General features: G+C 39.7%; 1 protein-coding gene across 1 annotated transcript in view; it reads left to right on the forward strand.

The window, feature by feature from the left end:
• LOC115119311 (calcium-activated potassium channel subunit alpha-1a-like) overlaps window positions 1-27,866 on the forward strand; it is a 374,301-nt gene that overhangs the window by 275,852 nt on the left and 70,583 nt on the right. Inside the window, exons 10-16 of the mRNA XM_065023097.1 lie at window positions 10,620-10,730; window positions 10,984-11,089; window positions 12,157-12,239; window positions 12,321-12,390; window positions 12,534-12,689; window positions 18,449-18,558; window positions 18,830-18,898. Coding sequence (XP_064879169.1) covers window positions 10,620-10,730; window positions 10,984-11,089; window positions 12,157-12,239; window positions 12,321-12,390; window positions 12,534-12,689; window positions 18,449-18,558; window positions 18,830-18,898 — 705 coding nt within the window. The remainder of the gene's footprint in view (window positions 1-10,619; window positions 10,731-10,983; window positions 11,090-12,156; window positions 12,240-12,320; window positions 12,391-12,533; window positions 12,690-18,448; window positions 18,559-18,829; window positions 18,899-27,866) is intronic.

The raw sequence follows: 27,866 nt of genomic DNA on the forward strand, positions 1-27,866 counted from the left end.
CTCATAGTTAGACACAGACTAACCTCACTGCTCCTCATAGTTAGACACAGACTAACCTCACTGCTCCTCATAGTTAGACACAGACTAACCTCATAGTTAGACACAGACTAACCTCACTGCTCCTCATAGTTAGACACAGACTAACCTCATAGTTAGACACAGACTAACCTCACTGCTCCTCATAGTTAGACACAGACTAACCTCACTGCTCCTCATAGTTAGACACAGACTAACCTCACTGCTCCTCATAGTTAGACACAGACTAACCTCACTGCTCCTTATAGTTAGACACAGACTAACCTCACTGCTCCTCATAGTTAGACACAGACTAACCTCACTGCTCCTCACAGTTAGACACAGACTAACCTCACTGCTCCTCATAGTTAGACACAGACTAACCTCACTTCTCCTCATAGTTAGACACAGACTAACCTCACTGCTCCTTATAGTTAGACACAGACTAACCTCACTGCCCTCATCACTGTTAGACACAGACTAACCTCACTGCTCCTCAGTTAGACACAGACTAACCTCACTGCTCCTCATAGTTAGACACAGACTAACCTCATTATAGTTAGACACAGACTAACCTCACTGCTCCTCATAGTTAGACACAGACTAACCTCACTGCTCCTCATAGTTAGACACAGACTAACCTCACTGCTCCTCATAGTTAGACACAGACTAACCTCATAGTTAGACACAGACTAACCTCACTGCTCCTCATAGTTAGACACAGACTAACCTCATAGTTAGACACAGACTAACCTCACTGCTCCTCATAGTTAGACACAGACTAACCTCACTGCTCCTCATAGTTAGACACAGACTAACCTCACTGCTCCTTATAGTTAGACACAGACTAACCTCACTGCTCCTCATAGTTAGACACAGACTAACCTCAATGCTCCTCATAGTTAGACACAGACTAACCTCACTGCTCCTCATAGTTAGACATAGACTAACCTCATAGTTAGACACAGACTAACCTCATAGTTAGACACAGACTAACCTCACTGCTCCTCATAGTTAGACACAGACTAACCTCATAGTTAGACACAGACTAACCTCACTGCTCCTCACAGTTAGACACAGACTAACCTCACTGCTCCTCATAGTTAGACACAGACTAACCTCACTGCTCCTCATAGTTAGACACAGACTAACCTCATAGTTAGACACAGACTAACCTCACTGCTCCTCATAGTTAGACACAGACTAACCTCACTGCTCCTCATAGTTAGACACAGACTAACCTCACTGCTCCTCATAGTTAGACACAGACTAACCTCACTGCTCCTCATAGTTAGACACAGACTAACCTCACTGCTCCTCATAGTTAGACACAGATAGTTAGACTAACCTCACTGCTCCTCATAGTTAGACACAGACTAACCTCATAGTTAGACACAGACTAACCTCACTGCTCCTCACAGTTAGACACAGACTAACCTCACTGCTCCTCATAGTTAGACACAGACTAACCTCACTGCTCCTCATAGTTAGACACAGACTAACCTCATAGTTCACAGACTCCTCATAGTTAGACACAGACTAACCTCACTGCTCCTCATAGTTAGACACAGACTAACCTCACTGCTCCTCATAGTTAGACACAGACTAACCTCACTGCTCCTCATAGTTAGACACAGACTAACCTCACTGCTCCTCATAGTTAGACACAGACTAACCTCACTGCTCCTCACAGTTAGACACAGACTAACCTCATAGTTAGACACAGACTAACCTCACTGCTCCTCATAGTTAAACACAGACTAACCTCACTGCTCCTCATAGTTAGACACAGACTAACCTCACTGCTCCTCATAGTTAGACACAGACTAACCTCACTGCTCCTCATAGTTAGACACAGACTAACCTCACTGCTCCTCATAGTTAGACACAGACTAACCTCATAGTTGCTCCTCACAGTTAGACACAGACTAACCTCATAGTTAGACACAGACTAACCTCACTGCTCCTCATAGTTAGACACAGACTAACCTCATAGTTAGACACAGACTAACCTCACTGCTCCTCATAGTTAGACACAGACTAACCTCATAGTTAGACACAGACTAACCTCACTGCTCCTCATAGTTAGACACAGACAGACTAACCTCATAGTTAGACACAGACTAACCTCACTGCTCCTCATAGTTAGACACAGACTAAACTCTCACTGCTCCTCATAGTTAGACACAGACTAACCTCACCTCCTCATAGTTAGACACAGACTAACCTCACTGCTTCTCATAGTTAGACACAGACTAACCTCACTGCTCCTCACAGTTAGACACAGACTAACCTCATAGTTAGACACAGACTAACCTCATAGTTAGACACAGACTAACCTCACTGCTCCTCATAGTTAGACACAGACTAACCTCACTGCTCCTCATAGTTCGACACAGACTAACCTCACTGCTCCTCATAGTTAGACACAGACTAACCTCACTGCTCCTCATAGTTAGACACAGACTAACCTCACTGCTCCTCATAGTTAGACACAGACTAACCTCACTGCTCCTCATAGTTAGACACAGACTAACCTCATAGTTAGACACAGACTAAACTCACCTCATAGTTAGACACAGACTAACCTCAACCTCATAGTTAGACACAGACTAACCTCACTGCTCCTCATAGTTAGACACAGACTAACCTCACTGCTCCTCATAGTTAGACACAGACTAACCTCACTGCTCCTCATAGTTAGACACAGACTAACCTCACTGCTCCTCATAGTTAGACACAGACTAACCTCACTGCTCCTCATAGTTAGACACAGACTAACCTCACTGCTCCTCATCACAGACTAACCTCACTGCTCCTCATAGTTAGACACAGACTAAACCTCACTGCTCCTCATAGTTAGACACAGACTAACCTCATAGTTAGACACAGACTCCTCACTGCTCCTCATAGTTAGACACAGACTACAGACTCACTGCTCCTCATAGTTAGACACAGACTAACCTCACTGCTCCTCATAGTTAGACACAGACTAACCTCACTGCTAGACACCTCATAGTTAGACACAGACTAACCTCACTGCTCCTCATAGTTAGACACAGACTAACCTCACTGCTCCTCATAGTTAGACACAGACTAACCTCACTGCTCCCTCATAGTTAGACACAGACTAAACTCACTGCTCCCTCATAGTTAGACACAGACTAACCTCATAGTTAGACACAGACTAAACTCACTGCTCCTCATAGTTAGACACAGACTAACCCTGCTCCTCACTGCTCCTCATAGTTCATAGTTAGACACAGACTAACCTCACTGCTCCTCATAGTTAGACACAGACTAAACTCACTGCTCCTCCTCATAGTTAGACACAGACTAACCTCACTGCTCCTCATAGTTAGACACAGACTAACCTCACTGCTCCTCATAGTTAGACACAGACTAACCTCACTGCTCCTCATAGTTAGACACAGACTAACCTCACTGCTCCTCATAGTTAGACACAGACTAACCTCACTGCTCCTCATAGTTAGACACAGACTAACCTCACTGCTCCTCATAGTTAGACACAGACACAGACTAACCTCACTGCTCCTCATAGTTAGACACAGACTAACCTCACTGCTCCTCATAGTTAGACACAGACTAACCTCACTGCTCCTCACACAGTTAGACACAGACTAACCTCACTGCTCCTCATAGTTAGACACAGACTAACCTCACTGCTCCTCATAGTTAGACACAGACTAACCTCACTGCTCCTCATAGTTAGACACAGACTAAACTCACTGCTCCTCATAGTTAGACACAGACTAACCTCATAGTTAGACACAGACTAAACTCACTGCTCCTCATAGTTAGACACAGACTAACCTCATAGTTAGACACAGACTAACCTCACTGCTCCTCATAGTTAGACACAGACTAAACTCACTGCTCCTCATAGTTAGACACAGACTAACCTCACTGCTCCTCATAGTTAGACACAGACTAACCTCACTGCTCCTCATAGTTAGACACAGACTAACCTCACTGCTCCTCATAGTTAGACACAGACTAACCTCACTGCTCCTCATAGTTAGACACAGACTAACCTCACTGCTCCTCATAGTTAGACACAGACTAACCTCACTGCTCCTCATAGTTAGACACAGACTAACCTCATAGTTAGACACAGACTAACCTCATAGTTAGACACAGACTAACCTCACTGCTCCTCATAGTTAGACACAGACTAACCTCATAGTTAGACACAGACTAACCTCACTGCTCCTCATAGTTTAGCTCAGCAGGATAGAGAGACTTCCTGCATCTCTTTTCTATTTCACCTTCATAATATTTTCTATCTTACCATTTTCCCTTCTGTCTTTCTTTTTCTCCCTCTTTCTCTTCATTCTCCCCCTTCATCTCTCTCTCTTCCCACCCCCTTCCTCCCTCTCTGCATGGTCACGCAGGGCTGTCAGTGACCCATGCATATTAACATTCCACAGTAGAGAGAGCTATTAGAAAGCAGTCTTTGTTTGAAGCTGTTTCCACATCAGTGAGACACGATTGATGAGATGTTATGTTTGTCTGGCGCCCTGCGTCTCCATTCACTGACGGGGTAATGAGAGAAGGGTTTGTCAAAACTGCCGACTCCCCCTCGTTCCACCTCTCCCTCACTCCCCCTTTCACACACACTCCCTCTTTCCCCCTTAACCCATTTCTTGCCCTCTCTCTCCCTGTCTCTCTCTTTTTACCCTCTCCTCTATTTTTCTCTCTCTTTCTCCCCCTCCACTTCTCCTTTTCTCTGGCTTTAATGTACATGCATACGGTAGTAATCAGGCCCTCACTTCAGCCAGCCAATCACAGAGGCATCAGGATCTGTGTGTTATTATGTTAAATACTGTATGCATATGTTCATATTGGATATGTATACTATAGATCATGACACATATACAAACACATTTGTCATAATGGTTTCCTCTCGAGAGTACACTTTTTGAGGAAGGAAAACGCTAACGCTGCACCCACCTTGTGGTTCTCATTAGGGCTCTGTGATTTTCATAACGGCTCTGTGGTTTCCGTTAGTCCCCACTTAAACAGAGGGGCTGGTGTGGAAACTGGCCTAAACCCTGGCTGAACCCTGCAGTACTCTGAATGTGTTCTATGAGGGCCTGTGAGGGCCAGCAGCCTGTGATGTGGAGACTTGGAGACTCTCATCCCTGTCACACATATTATATAATATGTACAGCTGGCTCCCTCTAGTGTATATGTATATATGTATTAACATATATAAATAGCCCAATTAATGTGACACTGAACATGTCGTTACCTTCATGAATAACATTACAGTATACAGTATATACGCTCTCCAGTATTCAGGTTAGATAGCATCAAAATATATCTGCTTTCTGTGGCAAATGGTGTTTTTTATGCTACACCACGTTCCATTAGTTGAAACAAAATAGGCCACAGTTGAGTGGAAAACACAAAAAGATGGTGTTTTGTTGCCTTTCCTTCTGCGTCTTACAGTACCAGCCTAAGGATCAGAGTGATAGTAATGGTGTGACCTCTGCTGGTGTTTGAGCTGTCTTTGCTGTGGTGAAGCATTTCATGTGTTCCTGATGATATGGTTTGTTATGTTGATATCCTGCATGGTCTGTAATGGACGTTCTCAGACTTCCCTTGTGCATTTTGGTGTGATGATGTGCACCTTTTATTCCGGCGCTTGGTATTTGTGTGTAATATTTCCTCATTTATGTTCTTGTGCCACCGTGATTGTACACCCAACTTTAGTTTTTTGAGTGTGATGTTTCATTGAGGAGTCCAGGGTTGAATACGTTTAAAGGAAGTTGTATTTTTTCCGTCAGGTAGCCTAGCGGTTAGAGCGTTGGGCCAGTAACCGAAAGGTTGCTGGTTTGAATAACAGAACTGTCAAGGGGGAAAATCTTGTGGGACTTACTTCTATGGCTGACCCTGTAAAACAACACATATCACTTTGCCTAGCTGGTGTATGACAATAAAAAAAAACATCTAATTGTTGAATTATGTATCCGTACCACTCCTTTAAATATGAAGCTAAATACCTTCCTTGACTTGGATACTGTGGTGTGGTCTTGAATGCTAGCCCTGGCACACCAATAGGGGTAATCATCAGTGGTCTGTCCGTCCTTTAATGAAGTCAACTGAATCGTTTATACTCCCAACAATTGTTCCGCTTAAAAAAATCTGTCAAGCTCCACTGATAACTAATATATTCATGGAGAAGAAATGTCTGAGATGAGCTGTGTTTGTGCCCACGCCTGTGTGTGTGGGTGTTCTCTTAATGCAAAGGCACAAAAAAAGCCAGACACTACGCTGCACAAATCCCATTTATTCAGCCTCTGAAGATGACATCTGGACATTGGAAGTAGGAAAACATGACCGATGTTTTTGTCTCCCTGAATGAAACACATCATCTTCTGCCAACTGCTGCAGGCTCCTCACTAAGACCTCTGCTCATCATCTGATATCACCAGACAGAGCTTTGCAGCCTCATTCCATCACTGGATTGCCAGGCCAGGGCCCACCATGCAATCAATCACTGCTCTTTTAAATGCTTAAAGTGATGATGGGCAGATCTGTAAAGATCATTATATTTTGTTCAATGGCTACCATGCCATGTGTTTTCATCATGTTATGTCCACCAGATTGTCTACTCTCTGACCTTTGTCCACCTCAGTCTGCTCCTTAATGTGCTTCAATGGCACTTGGTCACAATCATCTGGACTGGACTTCATCACCAACTGATACAGACGTATTTACTATTCATATTCACACATATTCACTCACACTCTGTTACAGTTGAGTCCTCATATACAACGGGAGTTAATGTATGATCTAATGGTCTCATCTTCTCCCAGTATGAGAACATGGGCTTGGATCAGAGTGTGGTAGAACCAGGAGTTGGAACTGGTTGGAACAGAACCAAAATGTATTGAGGAACAGAATCAGAACCAAGAACAAAAGTGATCTATACTGTTCCGGAACAGAACCATTATTTTAAAATGAATGGAAACTGGATAATAACGTTAATATACGTTCCGGGGCATGCAAAGCCAATGCAAAGCTCTCACTATATCACTCAAAAATGTATTCCAGTGTCTGCCTGCCAGCTGAAAATCTTTGTGAGTGTGTGTTCATGTGTAGGCTACCTGGCCCTCCCGATTCGAAGCATTGGCTTCTGTAGTCTACTGACATTAGAAGCGGGATTCAGAAATTAAGGAGAGAGATTTTGAATTAGAGAAGAATGGGTTATCTATTTCAATGCTAGTTAAGGATACTATAGCAATCACATTTCACATTGGATTTATGAACTACAAAAAGGTAAGATGTGTTTTTATTTAAATTCTGGTGCCGATCTGCACACACAAGCTTGTTATCTAGCTAGCTCATTAAGCCAACTCCCGGAAGTTCAAAGTTCCTTCATAGAAGCAACTCCTCTGTAGGTAGAGTTCTGTGGGCCTAATTCAGATAATACTCTTCAAGCCAAGCGTCCTCTTCCAACCTCTCTCGCAACTCACGTCCAATGCATGTTAACAGCTTCAGCTTGCCCGCTCCAGCACTGATTGGTGAAGTACTTTAAAAAAATTTTTTTTTTTTTTTTTAAGATTTTAGAGGTTTAGAAAGGAACAGAAAGAAAAAATATTAACCATTACTGTTTTGGGGTTCAAACCGGTTCAGAACTTTATTTTGCTGTTCGGAACAGTGGAACTGAAAAAAAAAAAATGGTTCCAATCTCTGGTTAGAACAGATTGAGTTAGGTCTTGTAAAGTGAACAGACCAAACTACAGCTCTTCAGTGAGTCAGGCTGTCTGTGTGTTTGGCTACTAACTGCCCCACATCTCTTTAGCATATAGCTAGCTATGCTAGCCATTGCACACATTGTCTTACAGGTCTTTGTAGGGCAATTAGGGTAGCTGACCCGTCTCTGTGTCCAATGTAATCCCCTGGATGACTAGAGGCTGGAGTCAACGAGAGTATGTTTGGGTTTCTCTTTATTTGCGGTTTGCCTTCGAATGCTGGCTTGATGACGTTGAGTTAGTTTTGCCTACAAGTACATATGAGACTGTTGGTAAAGATGAATGGTTAAAACTGTCTTTAATCATCCGGATTAGTTTAATTATGTAGAGTTTCAACCTAATACTTTAGCTGGGTCGTTCCACGAAAAGAGTGCCTTTTGTCCCTTTGATATTTTTAGTTTAAATTGGGCACCAATATATAATTTTAAAAGCCTTTTCTATTCAATGAAGTGCCCTTTAATATAGACCACATTGAGAATTCAAGAAATCAGATTTGTAATATAAATAAAGACTTGCTAAAGTGCCAAGATTCAGCATTTTGACGTGCCCCCTCTGTGCACCCTCTGTGCCCCCTCTGTGCACCCTCTGTGCCCCCTCTGTGCACCCTCTGTGCCCCTCTGTGCACCCTCTGTGCACCCTCTGTGCCCCCTCTGTGCACCCTCTGTGCACCCTCTGTGCACCCTCTGTGCCCCCTCTGTGCACCCTCTGTGCCCCCTCTGTGCCCACTCTGTGCCCCCTCTGTGCCCCCTCTGTGCACCCTCTGTGCACCCTCTGTGCCCCCTCTGTGGACCCTCTGTGCCCCTCTGTGCACCCTCTGTGCACCCTCTGTGCCCCTCTGTGCCCCCTCTGTGGACCCTCTGTGCCCCCTCTGTGCACCCTCTGTGCCCCCTCTGTGCCCCCTCTGTGCACCCTCTGTGCCCCCTCTGTGCCCCCTCTGTGCCCCCTCTGTGCACCCTCTGTGCCCCCTCTGTGCACCCTCTGTGCACCCTCTGTGCCCCCTCTGTGGACCCTCTGTGCACCCTCTGTGACTTTGAGGACGATTTTAGCCGCTTCAACCCAACATTTATCAAAGTTTTCACCACCATTGCAAAGCTATAGTTATTTCTGAAAATTATCATCTATTTAATGTGATTTAATTTTAAGGAAAAAATAGCTGTCCCTTAAGGTCAACCCTGTTAAGTGAACTGAACTCTTGTTTTAATACAGTGAAACGATTAATTTTTAAATATATATATTTTGAAGAAATATTGAACATGTAATTAACAAATCATAGTGTAAAAGCACTTGAGCTGGTTCTACTCTGTTTGGCCATTTTCTGGTGTTTTGTGGTAGAAACCACACTGTGACCCATAGACAGGCTAGCCGTGTTAATATGAAACTTGCGTCCAATGGCCCCTCCCTGTTTCACACAACAAGCTTCCATTCCCCTTGTCACACAGGGGTTTATGGTTGATTTAAGATGACGTTTTCAACCCTGTTACGGTCAACCCTGTTACTTTATTTGGCACTTAACAGGCACGTACTATAGTCATTTCTATGACCTATTGAGATGGGATAACACATGTTTTATTAAGTTGAACATGTGCTCTTAATGACAGAATGTACAAATTTGGTGAAATCAAAAGTTTTAATACACCAAGTTACACATCTCAAAATGCAGCTGATTGGTGGAACGACTCCGCTCTGAAGGCTTTAGGAAACCCACCCCTGGGCAGCTTGCAATTATCTCTGCTTTGAGCTGGACAACAGAAATACAATCATATTTTGAGTCACCTGAACAGGCTTGTTAGGGGCTCCCGAGGCGAACAGCGGTCTAAAGTACTGTATCTCAGTGCTAGAGTCGTCACTACAGACACCCTGGTTAGAATCCAGGCTGTATCACAACCGAGTCCCATAGGGCGGCGCACAATTGGCCCAGCATCGTCCGGGTTTGGCCGTCATTGTAAAGAAGAATTTGTTCTTATCGGACTTGCCTAGTTAAATAAAGGTTACATAAAATTATATATATGAGAGAATAGGAGCAGCATCTCTGTCCCAACTGACTCAAATCTACTCCGGTATGAGTGCAGCTCCTTTGAGTGTTACTGTGGAACCCTCTCTATTTGAGATCTTCTCTCTGGAGTGAATCATCACCGTCTGACACTGAAGCCCAGAGTGGAACCATGGGACTAACAAGGTCACGACCCCGGCAATCCCCTATCTGTCCGAATCTATCCTCCTCCTGAATTCAGCAGTGCTCTCTGTCTAGCATAGAACTCAAGTCCACTGAAACACAGTATCCTGCCATCCACACGTCAACAAGGCCTGTTTAGAGGTCCTGTCAGCCCCAGACCAAGAAATCACTTTAGAAGGCTTTTAGTAATGCCGTGTATGAACACGTGCGCGTATTGATGTACATGTCTTTGTCAACATGTATTCGGCTCTCAGAGGGTCAGTTTGGCACAAGGGGACGGTTTCCTTATTGAGAACTGATGACAATTAAAACCAGAAAGTGTACTGTGTGATTATATTTGAGGTCACTTTAAAGTGGTTCAAAGCTCAGGGTTTTCATTTCACATGCCATGTCAGATTTACCCCCACCCCTAAAAAAATACAAATTAAATACAGTGTTCACTTTTGTGGGGATTGCTTTTACTGAAGAAAAAAAAACACTAAAAGTCATGGCCAGTTTTCAAAAGACATTTGTCTGACACAAAATAGTTTTTATTGGGAATTAGAGTTGTGAGTGCTTTGAATGATGTTTGATCTTTTCGAGGCGTGCCAGTGTTGGTTGTGATTTATGTTGCCTCGTTCAAATTGATTTCTCCCCCCCTTCTCCAGGCACATTGTGGTTTGTGGTCATATTACACTCGAAAGTGTCTCCAACTTCCTCAAAGACTTCCTACACAAGGACAGGGATGATGTCAATGTAGAAATTGTTTTTCTCCATAAGTAAGTGAATGTTTTCACTACCTCACTTTGAACCATTACACAGCGTAATTAAACACAAAATAATGTCAACTTAAAGCATAGGAAATTGTTCTTTCTCTCATGAGTAAACTTCAAATTGCAACTTGTATTTGTGTCCTAACTCTGCCTCCCCCCGCTCTCTCTCTCCTCTCTCTCCCCTCTCTCTCTCTCTCCCCTCTCTCTCTCTCTCCCCTCTCTCTCTGTTTGTCCCCCCCCCCCCTGTGTGTTCCTGTAGTATTTCCCCTAATCTTGAGCTGGAAGCCTTGTTCAAACGCCACTTTACCCAGGTAGAGTTCTACCAGGGTTCTGTTCTCAACCCTCACGATCTGGCCAGAGTGAAGGTACTGTACTAGCATGTACTGCTGTTGTGCATCATATTCCACTATTATGTAGTTACAGGGTGAAAGGCTGTGCATGAAAAACACAACAGGGAAAAAGACCAATACTCCTCATACCACCATGTAAGAGTGACAACGTTTCGATCCAAATTGGATCTTTGCTATGACCTGAGGAAGGTCAATCTGGGGTTGAAACGTTGTGATATTTGACCTGAGGAAGGTCAATCTGGGGTTGAAACGTTGTGATGTTTGACCTGAGGAAGGTCAATCTGGGGTTGAAACGTTGTAATATTTGACCTGAGGAAGGTCAATCTGGGGTTGAAATGTTGTGATGTTTGACCTGAGGAAGATGAATCCAGGGTTGAAACATTGTAATATTTGACCTGAGGAAGATGAATCCAGGGTTGAAACGTTGTAATATTTGACCTGAGGAAGATGAATCCAGGGTTGAAACGTTGTAATATTTGACCTGAGGAAGATGAATCCAGGGTTGAAACATTGTAATATTTGAACTGAGGAAGATGAAACGTTGTAATATTTGACCTGAGGAAGATGAATCCAGGGTTGAAACGTTGTAATATTTGACCTGAGGAAGATGAATCCAGGGTTGAAACGTTGTAATATTTGACCTGAGGAAGATGAATCCAGGGTTGAAACGTTGTAATATTTGACCTGAAATGAATCCAGGGTTGAAACGCTGTAATATTTGACCTGAGGAAGATGAATCCAGGGTTGAAACGTTGTAAATTTGACCTGAGGAAGATGAATCCAGGGTTGAAACGTTGTAATATTTGACCTGAGGAAGATGAATCCAGGGTTGAAACGTTGTAATATTTGACCTGAGGAAGATGAATCCAGGGTTGAAACGTTGTAATATTTGACCTGAGGAAGATGAATCCAGGGTTGAAACGTTGTAATATTTGACCTGAGGAAGATGAATCCAGGGTTGAAACATTGTAATATTTGAACTGAGGAAGGTCAATCTGGGGTTGAAACGCTGTAATATTTGAAGGTGAGAGGGTTTCTGGTGTGTATTCTCTATCTGTAACCCGTCATCGTTCCCTGTATAGATTGAGTCAGCAGACGCCTGTCTGATTCTGGCTAATAAGTACTGTCCAGATCCCGATGCTGAAGACGCCTCCAACATCATGAGGTAATAATGATGATGATGATGATGAAAATCTGGAGAAAGGACTGTGTATACTGTATATGTTAAAATTTTTTGAATTTGTAGGGTCATCTCTATCAAGAACTATTCCCCCAAGATACGAATTATCACTCAGATGTTACAATACCATAACAAGGTGGGTCAGCACATCACTCCTACTCTATCTGCAACGATGCACATAATAATAACCATGGTTCAAACACGTGTGTGTGTGTGTGTGTGTGTGTGTGTGTGTGTGTGTGTGTGTGTGTGTGTGTGTGTGTGTGTGTGTGTGTGTAGGCTCACCTGCTCAACATTCCTAGCTGGAACTGGAAGGAAGGGGATGATGCTATCTGTCTAGCAGAGCTGAAGGCTGGCTTCATAGCTCAGAGCTGTCTGGCCCAGGGCCTCTCCACCATGCTGGCCAACCTCTTCTCCATGAGGTCCTTCATCGAGGTAACATTGACACAACATTAACACAACCTTTACACAATGATCTCTTTCACAGAGATAACCTTAACACATCCTTTTAATAACACTGTTCTCTTTCATTGAGTTAACGTTGACACAATGTCAGTAGGGTAACTAACATTACCACAACCTTTTCACAATGTGTTCTTTCATTGATGAAACGTTGAAACAATCTCTTCTCGATACATTTATCATGGAAACATTCCTTCAGCGGGACTATGAAACAGGTTACTTTCCCATTACTCATTATGGGATAGATATGTGATTCCACAGGAGTACTGAGCTCCGGTCTGCTGAGTGAAACATCTCTGAGGGAGTATTTTCAGCCAGAATGGTCTTTCAGTCAGTCTGGTTTATCCTATGTATCTGTAGGATTCTTCATGTCATAAAGCTGATGGAGGAGTTTATAATGGGTGGGCTGATGAGGTCTGGATGGAGAAGAGACATCTGCTGGCCATATTCCCATCCTGAAAACATAGAGTAAGACATATAAATAGATGGATAGATGGAACATTGACGCCAAACCATAGTTGGTTATCTAAGCTGTGAATGAAAAGGCATAGAGGGATTTAAAACGTTGAGCCAGGCTCTCATCATCTGTGACATCTGCAAAGCTTTCAGGAAACTCATCCGTCATCGCCCATGGCAGCTCAGTGGATATAATGTAGCATGTCTACACAAGTCTAGAACATCTGACAAAGAAGGGAGGAATCACTGCTCATGAGAAGAGGAAACTAAGACACAGTATTATTACTCCTACCATTATTTGGTGAGTTGTGAAGCTATTGAGCCCTAGTCAGTCAGAACTAATGCTAGGCCCAGTCTGGTGAGGCACCTTGTACCTGATATACTGGGACCAAGTCAGTAGGCCCCTTCCTTTCACTGTCGTTTTTCCACAAAAAAGTTCAATTCAAACCATACGTTGTTTTATAGCAGAATGAATACACATGGAAAAGTTTATACAGATCTTTGGCAACTGAAAGTCAACGTCAAAATGAATGACCGAAGAACATGAAACTGTAGTAAATTATATTAGGATCCATTTTGAATGGCCTAATTAAAATAGTTGTTCTGATTCTGTCAGCATGTCTTAGAGAGACCTCCATAAACATATGAATATTGAGACATAATGCTATAAACAGAATTCTATAAACAGAAGGCTATAAACAGAAGGCTATAAACAGAATGCTATAAACAGAAGGCTATAAACAGAATGCTATAAACAGAAGGCTATAAACAGAATGCTATAAACAGAAGGCTATAAACAGAAGGCTATAAACAGAATGCTATAAACAGAATGCTATAAACAGAATGCTATAAACAGAATGCTATAAACAGAATGCTATAAACAGAAGGCTATAAACAGAAGGCTATAAACAGAATGCTATAAACAGAATGCTATAAACAGAATGCTATAAACAGAATGCTATAAACAGAATGCTATAAACAGAAGGCTATAAACAGAATGCTATAAACAGAATGCTATAAACAGAATGCTATAAACAGAAGGCTATAAACAGAAGGCTATAAACAGAATGCTATAAACAGAATGCTATAAACAGAATGCTATAAACAAGGCTATAAACAGAAGGCTATAAACAGAATGCTATAAACAGAAGGCTATAAACAGAAGGCTATAAACAGAATGCTATAAACAGAATGCTATAAACAGAATGCTATAAACAGAAGGCTATAAACAGAATGCTATAAACAGAATGCTATAAACAGAAGGCTATAAACAGAAGGCTATAAACAGAAGGCTATAAACAGAAGGCTACACAGAAGGCTATAAAGAGAAGGCTATAAACAGAAGGCTATAAACAGAAGGCTATAAACAGAAGGCTATAAACAGAATGCTATTAACAGAAGGCTATAAACAGAAGGCTATAAACAGAAGGCTATAAACAGAATGCTATAAACAGAAGGCTATAAACAGAAGGCTATAAACAGAATGCTATAAACAGAAGGCTATAAACAGAAGGCTATAAACTGAAGGCTATAAACTGAAGGCTATAAACAGAAGGCTATAAACAGAAGGCTATAAACAGAAGGCTATAAACAGAATGCTATAAACCAGGGGTTCTTAAACTTTTTCAACCTGGGACCAAAGTTAGAAATTCTGTGTTTTCCTGGGACCCAAGCTTATGAAAACATGTTTATACTTAAATATCGGTACATTTCATTGCCATTATGCCCATTAACAAATGCAATATAGACAAATAACAATTAAATGAAATACCCATATAAATATCTATTCATGTTTATTTTTCCCCATTAAAAACACTCATATATCTGTCGTGGTTGGAACTGTTGCTGTTAAAATCCAATAAATCATTTTTATTCTGAACTGGAATAAACTGATTGATCACATCACACAGATGGCCAGGTCGCAATTGTAAATGAGAACTTGTTCTCAACTTGCCTACCTGGTTAAATAAAGGTGAAATGAATGTAGTCTAGAAAACACACACAGACACACAGTCCTAATGAGAGGTGTGTGACTGGTTGAAGTTTTAAACAAGCATGTCAATTCTGGGCTCAGTTTTTGACAGTTGAGAAGCCTGACTCGCACAGGTATGTGGTACCAAACTGGATCAGAATATCTTCTGCTTTCTCACTGAGTTTCTCAGCTTCAAAAAGCATATTGCGTCAATCAGTGTGTTCCAGTTCAGAATTAAAATGATTGCTTGTATTTTAACAGCAAATAGTTTTTTTCCATGTTCATCTGTACTGTTACTTAGGGTTGCACAATCAGTAGCTAGATAGCTTGCATTGGCTAACGTTAGCTATTGGCTGTATGCAAGGGGATTGTTTGAAAGAGAAATTCACATTGACTGCTATGAGAGATGGTACAAGTTACTCCCTTATTGCTGCTTATCATCACCTTTTATAACATGACTAAAATGCCTTGCTAGTTAACTTACTTTCCACTGTCGAAGCACTGTTTCCTGAAGCATTCTGCCCTGTTCTGAAAGAACTCCTTGGTTTTACCGTCTTGTTGTGAATGTTTGGTCAGGGCCTGCCATTTTCATTTGTTTGTTTTAAGACTCATTACTAAGCACTTCCCTGCACAAAACACATTGTGGGATCTCCTCGTTGTTTCTCAAAGTTTGTATTAAACCAAGCGAGAGAAACTCATCGCTGTATTTGAGTTTTATGACAATGGAACTTGAGGCTAGCTTGAATCCATTCGATGACAGCAGTGAGTGATGGCGAGTGGGAATTACAAGCCAGTGGCTGACAGAGCATCATCTGGTTGTTCAGCAGTGCAGCGTGTGGGTCGCGTAGTGATCTTCGAGAAAACTGCCGAAAAAAGATCCGGTTAACCTTGAAGCACACTGGCATCTTCCACCCACTCGCGCTACTGCCAAACTGAGTCTCTACGCAGCTGCTAAGCAGAGCGCGCACTGAACAGAGAGTGCAGTTGCACTTGGACAAAATCAATTCCAGTAGTTAATGAAATCATTATAAATGTACTCCACTATGGGTCGCTACCCATAGTTTAAGAAAGGCTGCTATAAACAGAATGCTATAAACAGAATGCTTATAGTGCATGTTGGGTTGCACTTGAGGACATATTATTGTGAGGCCTGCTAAAGAGGTGAAGAGATGTCTGACAGACATTTTTCAGCACAGCTCTTACTGGGTCATTACAGAGGGTGCGTATTTGGCACCCTATTGCCTACTTAGTGCATTACGTTTGACCATGGCCCATAGCTCTATATAGGGAATAGGGTGCCACATAAACACACAATAATAGATGCCATCTCCGCAGGATCAAATTACAAGGTCCCCCTCGGTTAGTGTTCCCCTAAAGATGCCTGACCAATTTCTTTTACCCCAGTGTGTTAGTTATGGACGAACTGTGTTCTGAGTCCCATATTAAAGACTCTATAGCTGTCAGGAGCGGTGGAGTTATGATAGAGAGATGGGTAATGTTTTATAATGGGATCTGAGTGTGGATGGGACTGGGAGGAAACCCAGAGGAGCTTATAAAGGCCTTAAGAAGGGTTTATAAAGGGCTTAAGAAGGGTTTATAAAGGCCTTAAGAAGGGTTTATAAAGGCCTTAAGAAGGGTTTATCTTTGGGCTAGGTGTCCCGCTAGCGGGATAGAAGCTGAAAACATGCGGTGAAATTGGCAGGTGCTATTTCAAATAAATATTTGTAATATTAAACATTCATAAACATACAAGTGTATTATATAATTTAAAAGCTTCACTTCTTGTTCATCCAACTGTGTTGTCAGATTTCAAAAAGGCTTTACGGCGAAAGCATACCATGCAATTATCTGAGGACAAATTCGTAAACGCGCCGAAAGACTGATTTGGTCCAGGTGCTCGCCTAACAAAAACTCCAAATACTTAGTTTTTCAAAAAAGAAACCTGAAACCTTGAATAAAGACTGTTGACATCTAGTGGAAGCCATAGGAATTGCAATTTGGGTGACGAACATACTTTAATGCAATAGGTTTCCATAATAAGAGCCTGCCATATCAATTCTGTTATATCAATTCTGTTAATTCTATTATAGACATTATTTTAACAGTTTTAGAAACAGTTTTTTCTATCCAATGCTATCAATTTATGCATATCCTGGCTTCTGGGCCTGAGTAACAGGCAGTTTACTTTGGGCACGCCAGTCAGGCGGAAATTCAGGATACTGCCCCCGAGCCTTAAGAAGTTTTAAGAAGGGTTTATAAAGGCCTTAACCTCTCTAGGGTATGTGGGACGCTAGCGTCCCATCTGGCCAACATCCAGTGAGATTGCAGAGCGCCAAATTCAAAAAACAAAACATAGGTTTAAAGATTAACTTCTTGTTAATCCAACCACGATGTCAGATTTATAAAATGCTTTTCGGTGAAAGCATGCCTAGCCCAGAACATACCTAGCCCAGAACATTGCCCAGTTGACAAATGATTACAAACAGTACCCAGCCAAGCAGAAGTGTTACAAAACTCAGAAATAGAGATACAATTAATCCCTTACCTTTGATGATCTTCATATTGTGGCACTCAGAAGACATTCATTTACTCAATAAATGTTCCTTTTGTTATATCCAAAAACCTCAGTTTTGTTTGCGCGTTTTCTTCAGCAATCCACAGGCTCAAACGCAGTCAAAACAGGCAGACAAAAAAAATCTAAATTGTATCCGTAAAGTTCATAGAAACATGTCAAACGATGTTTATATTCAATCCTCAGGTTGTTTTTAGCCTAAATAAGCTCTGTGACACGTAAGGGTCCACTCATTCAGACTGGTCTTACTCCCTCATTTATAAGAATACAAGCCTGAAACAATTTCTAAAGACTGTTTACATCTAGTGGAAGGCATAGGAACTGCAAATTGAGTTCTTAAGTCAATGGATACTGTAATGGCATTGAATAGAAAACTACAAAAACAAAATACATCCTGAATGGATTTTTATCAGGTGTTCGCCTGCCAAATCAGTTCTGTTATACTCACAGACACTATTTAAACAGTTTTGGAAACTTTCGAGTGTTTTCTATCCAAATCTACCAGTTATATGCATATAATATATTTTGGCCTGAGCAGCAGGTGGTTTAATTTGGGCACGCTTTTCATCCAAAATTCTGAATGCTGCCCCCTACCCTAGAGAGGTTAAGAAGGGTTTATAAAGGCCTTAAGAAGGGTTTATAAAGGGCTTAAGGTACTATGCACATTTTTCATCTGTATATGTATTTATATATGTATTCATACATATGTATTTTCTACTTGTTGCTTCTCAGATTGAAGAGGACACATGGCAGAAGTACTATTTAGAAGGGGTAGCTAATGAGATGTACACAGAGTATCTGTCCAGTGCCTTTGTGGGGCTCTCCTTCCCAGCAGTCTGCGAGTAAGTATGAGACAGCACGGTCCTCTGCCCGGTACAGTACGGGTAACTCTCTCTGCTACATGTTGCTGTTCTCCTTTACTACTGCTGCTCTGTCCCTTGTACTGCTACAACTACTGAACATTAGATGGTACCAACATTAATAGTACATGAATATATTAAATAAATAATAAAATATACATTTTAAATTGATACTATTGGTAATGTTAAAATGGTAGTTATATATAGCCTAAAGGAGACATAGCATTCCCTTACAATCCTCTGTGTGTGTCAGGCTGTGCTACGTGAAGCTGAAGCTGTTGCTTATCGCCATCGAGAACAAGTCGGAGCTGGGAGAAAGCAGGTTAGTGTCTGTTTTTCTGTCTGTGTTGTACAGGACTACTGGGCCTCTGTCTATAATATCCCTGAACTGTTTCAAAATCTAGGATGTTGTTCAAGATTTATCTGTAAATAGTTGTCTCTGTGTTGAGCCATGCTTATATTACTATGAACTTGCTAACTATAAACATGAAGTAGTCACTAACCATACCAAATCCTACCCACCCCAACACCATCAGCACTGTGGACCTTTTATTTTACACTGACAACATTCAACTGAAAATAATGCATTTATAGTAGAGTTGAGTTGTGGAGTTTTTAGTACATAATGAAATCACGATAAATAGTCCAGACAAAGTAATGTCTAACCACCTTGTAATAATGTCATATTTTAAACTTGTATTTTTAAACTTTTGCTCAGTGTTTTTGTTGCGTGCTTGCACCTAGACATGGTATGCTTTTCTTTTGCTCATGCCAGGATTTTCTCCACTACGTAGTCATAGTGCCACCATTCTCAGTGCCATCTAAACTGCATATCTCTCTGATAGTAAAACCATTCTCAGTGCCATCTAAACTGCATATCTCTCTGATAGTAAAACCATTCTCAGTGCCATCTAAACTGCATATCTCTCTGATAGTAAAACCATTCTCAGTGCCATCTAAACTGCATATCTCTCTGATAGTAAAACCATTCTCAGTGCCATCTAAACTGCATATCTCTCTGATAGTAAAACCATTCTCAGTGCCATCTAAACTGCATATCTCTCTGATAGTAAAACCATTCTCAGTGCCATATAAACTGCATATCTCTCTGATAGTAAAACCATTCTCAGTGCCATCTAAACTGCATATCTCTCTGATAGTAAAACCATTCTCAGTGCCATCTAAACTGCATATCTCTCTGATAGTAAAACCATTCTCAGTGCCATCTAAACTGCATATCTCTCTGATAGTAAAACCATTCTCAGTGCCATCTAAACTGCATATCTCTGATAGTAAAACCATTCTCAGTGCCATCTAAACTGCATATCTCTCTGATAGTAAAACCATTCTCAGTGCCATATAAACTGCATATCTCTCTGATAGTAAAACCATTCTCAGTGCCATCTAAACTGCATATCTCTCTGATAGTAAAACCATTCTCAGTGCCATCTAAACTGCATATCTCTCTGATAGTAAAACCATTCTCAGTGCCATCTAAACTGCATATCTCTCTGATAGTAAAACCATTCTCAGTGCCATCTAAACTGCATATCTCTCTGATAGTAAAACCATTCTCAGTGCCATCTAAACTGCATATCTCTCTGATAGTAAAACCATTCTCAGTGCCATCTAAACTGCATATCTCTCTGATAGTAAAACCATTCTCAGTGCCATCTAAACTGCATATCTCTCTGATAGTAAAACCATTCTCAGTGCCATCTAAACTGCATATCTCTCTGATAGTAAAACCATTCTCAGTGCCATATAAACTGCATATCTCTCTGATAGTAAAACCATTCTCAGTGCCATCTAAACTGCATATCTCTCTGATAGTAAAACCATTCTCAGTGCCATCTAAACTGCATATCTCTCTGATAGTAAAACCATTCTCAGTGCCATCTAAACTGCATATCTCTCTGATAGTAAAACCATTCTCAGTGCCATCTAAACTGCATATATCTCTGATAGTAAAACCATTCTCAGTGCCATCTAAACTGCATATCTCTCTGATAGTAAAACCATTCTCAGTGCCATCTAAACTGCATATCTCTCTGATAGTAAAACCATTCTCAGTGCCATCTAAACTGCATATCTCTCTGATAGTAAAACCATTCTCAGTGCCATCTAAACTGCATATCTCTCTGATAGTAAAACCATTCTCAGTGCCATCTAAACTGCATATCTCTCTGATAGTAAAACCATTCTCAGTGCCATCTAAACTGCATATCTCTCTGATAGTAAAACCATTCTCAGTGCCATCTAAACTGCATATCTCTCTGATAGTAAAACCATTCTCAGTGCCATCTAAACTGCATATCTCTCTGATAGTAAAACCATTCTCAGTGCCATATAAACTGCATATCTCTCTGATAGTAAAACCATTCTCAGTGCCATCTAAACTGCATATCTCTCTGATAGTAAAACCATTCTCAGTGCCATCTAAACTGCATATCTCTCTGATAGTAAAACCATTCTCAGTGCCATCTAAACTGCATATCTCTCTGATAGTAAAACCATTCTCAGTGCCATATAAACTGCATATCTCTCTGATAGTAAAACCATTCTCAGTGCCATATAAACTGCATATCTCTCTGATAGTAAAACCATTCTCAGTGCCATCTAAACTGCATATCTCTCTGATAGTAAAACCATTCTCAGTGCCATCTAAACTGCATATCTCTCTGATAGTAAAACCATTCTCAGTGCCATCTAAACTGCATATCTCTCTGATAGTAAAACCATTCTCAGTGCCATCTAAACTGCATATCTCTCTGATAGTAAAACCATTCTCAGTGCCATCTAAACTGCATATCTCTCTGATAGTAAAACCATTCTCAGTGCCATATAAACTGCATATCTCTCTGATAGTAAAACCATTCTCAGTGCCATCTAAACTGCATCTCTCTGATAGTAAAACCATTCTCAGTGCCATCTAAACTGCATATCTCTCTGATAGTAAAACCATTCTCAGTGCCATCTAAACTGCATACCTCTCTGATAGTAAAACCATTCTCAGTGCCATATAAACTGCATATCTCTCTGATAGTAAAACCATTCTCAGTGCCATATAAACTGCATATCTCTCTGATAGTAAAACCATTCTCAGTGCCATCTAAACTGCATATCTCTCTGATAGTAAAACCATTCTCAGTGCCATCTAAACTGCATATCTCTCTGATAGTAAAACCATTCTCAGTGCCATCTAAACTGCATATCTCTCTGATAGTAAAACCATTCTCAGTGCCATCTAAACTGCATATCTCTCTGATAGTAAAACCATTCTCAGTGCCATATAAACTGCATATCTCTCTGATAGTAAAACCATTCTCAGTGCCATCTAAACTGCATATCTCTCTGATAGTAAAACCATTCTCAGTGCCATCTAAACTGCGAATCTCTCTGATAGTAAAACCATTCTCAGTGCCATCTAAACTGCGTATCTCTCTGATAGTAAAACCATTCTCAGTGCCATCTAAACTGCATATCTCTCTGATAGTAAAACCAACAAGAGTGTACAAAACATTAGGAACACCTGTTCTTTCCATGACAGACTGACCAGGTGAGTCCAGATAAAAGCTATGATCCCTTATTGATGTCACTTGTTAAATCCACTTCAATCAGTAGATGAAGTGTTTAAAATAGATGAAGTGTTTATCAAGAATGGTCCACCACCCAAAGGACATCCATCCAAGTTCACAGAACAGTGTGATGCATTGGAGTCAATATGAGCCAGCATCCCTGTGGAATGTTTTTGACACCTTGTAGAGTCCATGCTTTGACGAATTGAGACTATTATTTTTTCCAACATTTTAAAAAATTATTATACAAATAACACAGACAGAACAGGTAGAGGGCAAAACATACACAGATCCCCTACCAAACCAAACCAAACCCACCCAAATGTTCCAACAGAGTCCCACAGTGAATTGAGGCTGTCCTGAGGGCAATATAATGAAGGTGTTCCTAATGTTTTGTCCACTCAGACTCATATCATTTTTCATCTCTCCTTTTATGTTAATAACAACTGTTTGATTTGGGGTTGTTTTCTTGTTGTTTGCAGAAGCAGAAAGCGGTATGCCCTCTTATCTTTCCCTCCAAACTTCCACCCCACTCCACCACTTTAGAGCTGCTGACTATGGGTTTAGGTTCCTAAGGATACTTTCCCAAACCCTATCTGAAAATGGGCCAATTTCTCACTCTATTTTTTATTGTCTTCCTTGTGCCTAATGCACTAACTTCTTTGCAGGCAGAGAGAGGATAGTTGAATTTGACTCGTTTGTTTACTTGTTGATTTGTCTGTGACGTTGTCGATGTGCCCAGGTTAACACCCTTTCCTCCATTTCTACCTCCTGTTTTGAGTTTCTTTCCGTCTCTCGCGTTGTCAGTCGTTCTACTTAATTTCTCGCTCACTTCAGTTCTTTTTCAGTGTTTTCAGTTAGTCGTAATTGTGTGTATTTGTATTTTTTTCACAGTGTTTCTTTGTTTTAGTGTTATGTTCATCATCAAAACACTACTTCACATTTGTATCATTTTTGATAGTTTCCTCTCACATATCAGTCAAGAGACACATTGCTGATATCTGAACCCCAGAAGGGTTTATTGATGGATAAGATTATTTTTGATTTGTTGCACATTTTGTTAATATTATGAAATCGATGGATTGATTATATGTCATTGCAGCAAAACTCCTGTTTTATTGATGATACCAACAGCATTTTGTTATGTCATGTCATATCTTAGTCAAGGGTCTGTTAACTTTGGATAACTTAACATTTGTCCAATGGAATTGCTCAATTTTAGTCCACGTTTCATACTTGTATTTCATCCCTTTCTTACTGTTGTGTGTGTGTGTCCGTGTGTGAATAATGTGTCCTGTGTGTGTGAGAGTATATGTGTGTATGTATACGTTGGTGTGTGTGTGTGTGTGCGTGTGTGAATAGTCTTTCCTGTGTGTGAGAGTATATGTGTGTATGTATAAGTTGGTGTGTGTGCGTGTGTGAATAATCTGTCCTGTGTGTGTGAGAGTATATGTGTGTATGTATATGTTGGTGTGTGTGTGTGCGTGTGCGTACGCTTGTGTAGTGTGTGTCTCATTCACCTTGTTCCCCCATACCTGTGCGTCTCCAAGTAGATGTTATCAAGTGAGGTCACTTCCTGTCAGTTTGGTGTTTACGAAACAATCCAACTGCACAGAAGTTACTGCAACAGTCTGCATCTACGTACCTGTCTCTTTATCTGTACTGCGGTGGCTTGTGTGTTTAACAAGTGTCCTACTCACGCTGTTTGCTAACGGCATGCTATAACACTCCATCACATGGGATGTGTGATGCTTACCTTGTTGCTCACAATATGAGGTTTTGATACAATTTGGGCCTCTATGCATAATTGGGAGAAAATTACATTTTGTTATGTTTCTTTGTTATTAGATCTGAAATTGGTAAATTATGTGAAATCTCAGATTTGGGCAGCAATGTGTTTTTTGTAGTGGCTTAGTTAATTTGTTATTTTCTCTAAACAGCATGTGAAACGTGAAGCCTGTTTTCTACTCTGGGGGCCGTTCAATCTGATGTAAAGCTCAATAGTGCAACTCTAAACTTAAGTTTAGCAAAATATCATGTTGTTTTGCTGTCGCTATTGATTACAGCTTTATAATTGATCCAATCACCCCCTTATTGTTTAAATATGTTGTTCGTAGAGCCCAGAGGAAAGATTTGTATCATTTGCAAATTAGTCTATAGTTTTCATCTGCTCTCAGCTATTTTCTGAGCCTGCATGCACTTTTACACATCTTGTTTGTGTAGACAAGTCTTCTCAAATGTGTCAGTTTAGTACAACAAACTAAAAACGTACATTTGACTTTTTAAATTTAATTAGCTAAGTCAGTTAAGAACAAATTCTTATTTACAACGACAGCCTAGGAACAGTGGGTTAACTGCCTTGTTCAGGGGCAGAACGACAGATTTTTAACTTGTCAGATTTTATCTAGCAACCTTTCGGTTACTGGCCCAACGCTCTCATCACTAGGCTACCTGCCGTCCCAAATGCAGTAAATGATCAGTTAACTAAAGAGTTGGTCAAGTAAAATAAAGTAGTAGTAAATTAAAGGGTAAATAAAGTACAACCAGGTATTAGTAAGTCAAAGTTGAGCATAAACATTCAGTAAAGTACAATAAAGTATTAGTAAACACAGGATTGGGAAATTAAATCCTTGGTAAAGCAAAGCAGTATACTACTGCCAGAGTTACACAGGAAAGTATAAGTAAAAAAAAAAAGTCTATATACAAGTAGCAAATTAGTAAAGGGATTGCAAAAAGGCCATGGTGGCAAAGTAAAACAGAAAGTAAAGTATTGGTAAAGTAAACTATTGGTAAAGTAAAGTATTCGTAAAAGTAAACTATTTGTAAACAGAAATAAAGTATTTAAGTTAGTAAGTAAAGTGTTAGTAAACTATTTTCCCTATTAGTCTAAGTTAGTAAGTAAGTGTTAGACCAGGGGGTTGTCCCCTGACTGTCGGTCTGTGTGTTCCGTTTGTCAGTCTCTCAGTCTGCACTCCCATCATTGATGATTCCTACCCACAGGCAACCATTAATGAGCTGGGCGTGTGTGTGTGTGTCGTCCACTCTCGTCTCAGTCTAATTCAGGGGGAATGATACAGCCAGTCCGTACAGGCACCCTATACACCATTCAAATCTTCAATATTTCAATATTTACTGTAGACGTATGTTTGAGGATACAGTAAGGATTAGAGGATTAGAGGGTTAGAGAGAATTTTGAATATGAATATCGCTTATCCATTAGATAACATTAGATGGGCATTTTCCCTCAGCTACTTGGTAATTAAATACTTCTCCCTAATTAATCAAAATGGACATGGATAATGTTAAAATAAATTGCATATCACATTTCTTAGCTGAAATATACTAAAGCAGCACTGTAGCAATATTATTTTACTATAACAATACTAGGTTACTATATCAATACTAGTTTACTAAAGCAATACTAGGTTACTATAGCAATACTACATTACAATAACAATGCTAGTTTACTATAGAAATACTAGGTTACTATAGTAATACTAGTTTACTATACCAATACTTGGTTAATAGAGCAGTACTAGGTTACTATAGCAATACTAAGTTACTATAGCAATACTAGGTTACTATAGCAATACTAGGTTACTATAGCAATACTAGGTTAATGTAACAGTATTTGTTTACTATAGCAGCACTAGTTTACTATACCACTACTAGTTTACTATAGCAATACTAGGTTACTATATCAATACTAGTTTACTAAAGCAATACTAGGTTACTATAGCGATACTACGTTACAATAACAATGCTAGTTTACTATAGAAATACTAGGTTACTATAGTAATACTAGTTTACTATACCAATACTTGGTTAATAGAGCAGTACTAGGTTACTATAGCAATACTAACTTACTATAGCAATACTAGGTTACTATAGCAATACTAGGTTACTATAGCAATACTAGTTTACTAAAGCAATACTAGGTTACTATAGCAATACTACGTTACAATAACAATGCTAGTTTACTATAGCAATACTAGGTTACTATAGCAGTACTAGGTTACTATAGCAATACTAGGTTACTATAGCAATACTAGGTTAATGTAACAGTACTCGTTTACTATAGCAATATTCATGTAATATAGCAGGACTAGGTTACTATAGCAGTACTAGGTTAATATAGCAATACTATACTAGGTTACTATAGCAATACTAGTTTACTATAGCAGTACTCGTTTACTACATTTAACACTACTAGTTTACTATAGCAATACTAGTTTAATATAGCAGTACTAGGTTACTATAGCAATACTAGTTTACTATAACACTACTAGTTTACTATAGCAGTATTCATTTATTATATATAACACTACTAGTTTACTATAACAATACTAGTTTAATGTAGCAGTACTGGGTTACTATAGCAATACTAGTTTACTATAACACTACTAGTTTACTATAGCAATACTAGTTTAATATAGCAGTACTAGTTTACAATAGCAGAACTAGTTTACTATAGCAATACTAGTTTACTATACCAATACTTGGTTAATATAGCAGTACTAGGTTACTATAGCAATACTAGGTTACTATAGCAATACTAGGTTAATGTAACAGTACTCGTTTACTATAGCAGCACTAGTTTACTATAATACTACTAGTTTACTATAGCAATACTAGTTTACTATAGCAATACTAATGTAATATAGCAGGACTAGGTTACTATAGCAGTACTAGGTTAATATAGCAATGCTATACTAGGTTACTATATCAATACTAGTTTACTATAGCAATACTAGTTTAATATAGCAGTACTAGGTTACTATAGCAGTACTAGTTTACAATAGCAGAACTAGTTTACTATAGCAATACTAGTTTACTATACCAATACTTGGTTAATATAGCAGTACTAGGTTACTATAGCAATGCTAGGTTACTATAGCAATACTAGGTTAATGTAACAGTACTCGTTTACTATAGCAGCACTAGTTTACTATAGCAATACTAATGTAATATAGCAGGACTAGGTTACTATAGCAGTACTAGGTTAATATAGCAATGCTATACTAGGTTACTATAGCAATACTAGTTTACTATAGCAGTACTCGTTTACTATATTTAACACTACTAGTTTACTATAGCAATACTAGTTTAATATAGCAGTACTAGGTTACTATAGCAATACTAGTTTACTATAACACTACTAGTTTACTATAGCTATACTAGTTTAATATAGCAGTAATAGTTTACTATAGCAATACTAGTTTACTATAACACTACTAGTTTACTATAGAAATACTAATGTAATATAGCAGGACTAGGTTACTATAGCAGTACTAGGTTAATATAGCAATGCTATACTAGGTTACTATATCAATACTAGTTTACTATAACACTACTAGTTTACTATGACACTACTAGTTTACTATAGCAATACTAGTTTAATGTAGCAGTACTGGGTTACTATAGCAAAACTAGTTTACTATAGCAATACTAGTTTACTATAACAATACTAGTTTACTATAACACTACTAGTTTACAATAGCATAACTAGTTTACTATAGCAATACTAGTTTACTATAACACTACTAGTTTACTATAGCAATACTAGTTTAATATAGCAGTACTAGGTTACTATAGCACTACTAGTTTACAATAGCATAACTAGTTTACTATAGCAATACTAGTTTACTATAACACTAGTATACTAGTTTACCATAGCAATACTAGTTTAATATAGCAGTACTAGGTTACTAT

The sequence above is a fragment of the Oncorhynchus nerka genome, linkage group LG10 (genome assembly GCF_034236695.1).
Source record: "Oncorhynchus nerka isolate Pitt River linkage group LG10, Oner_Uvic_2.0, whole genome shotgun sequence".
NCBI classification, from domain to species: domain Eukaryota; kingdom Metazoa; phylum Chordata; class Actinopteri; order Salmoniformes; family Salmonidae; genus Oncorhynchus; species Oncorhynchus nerka.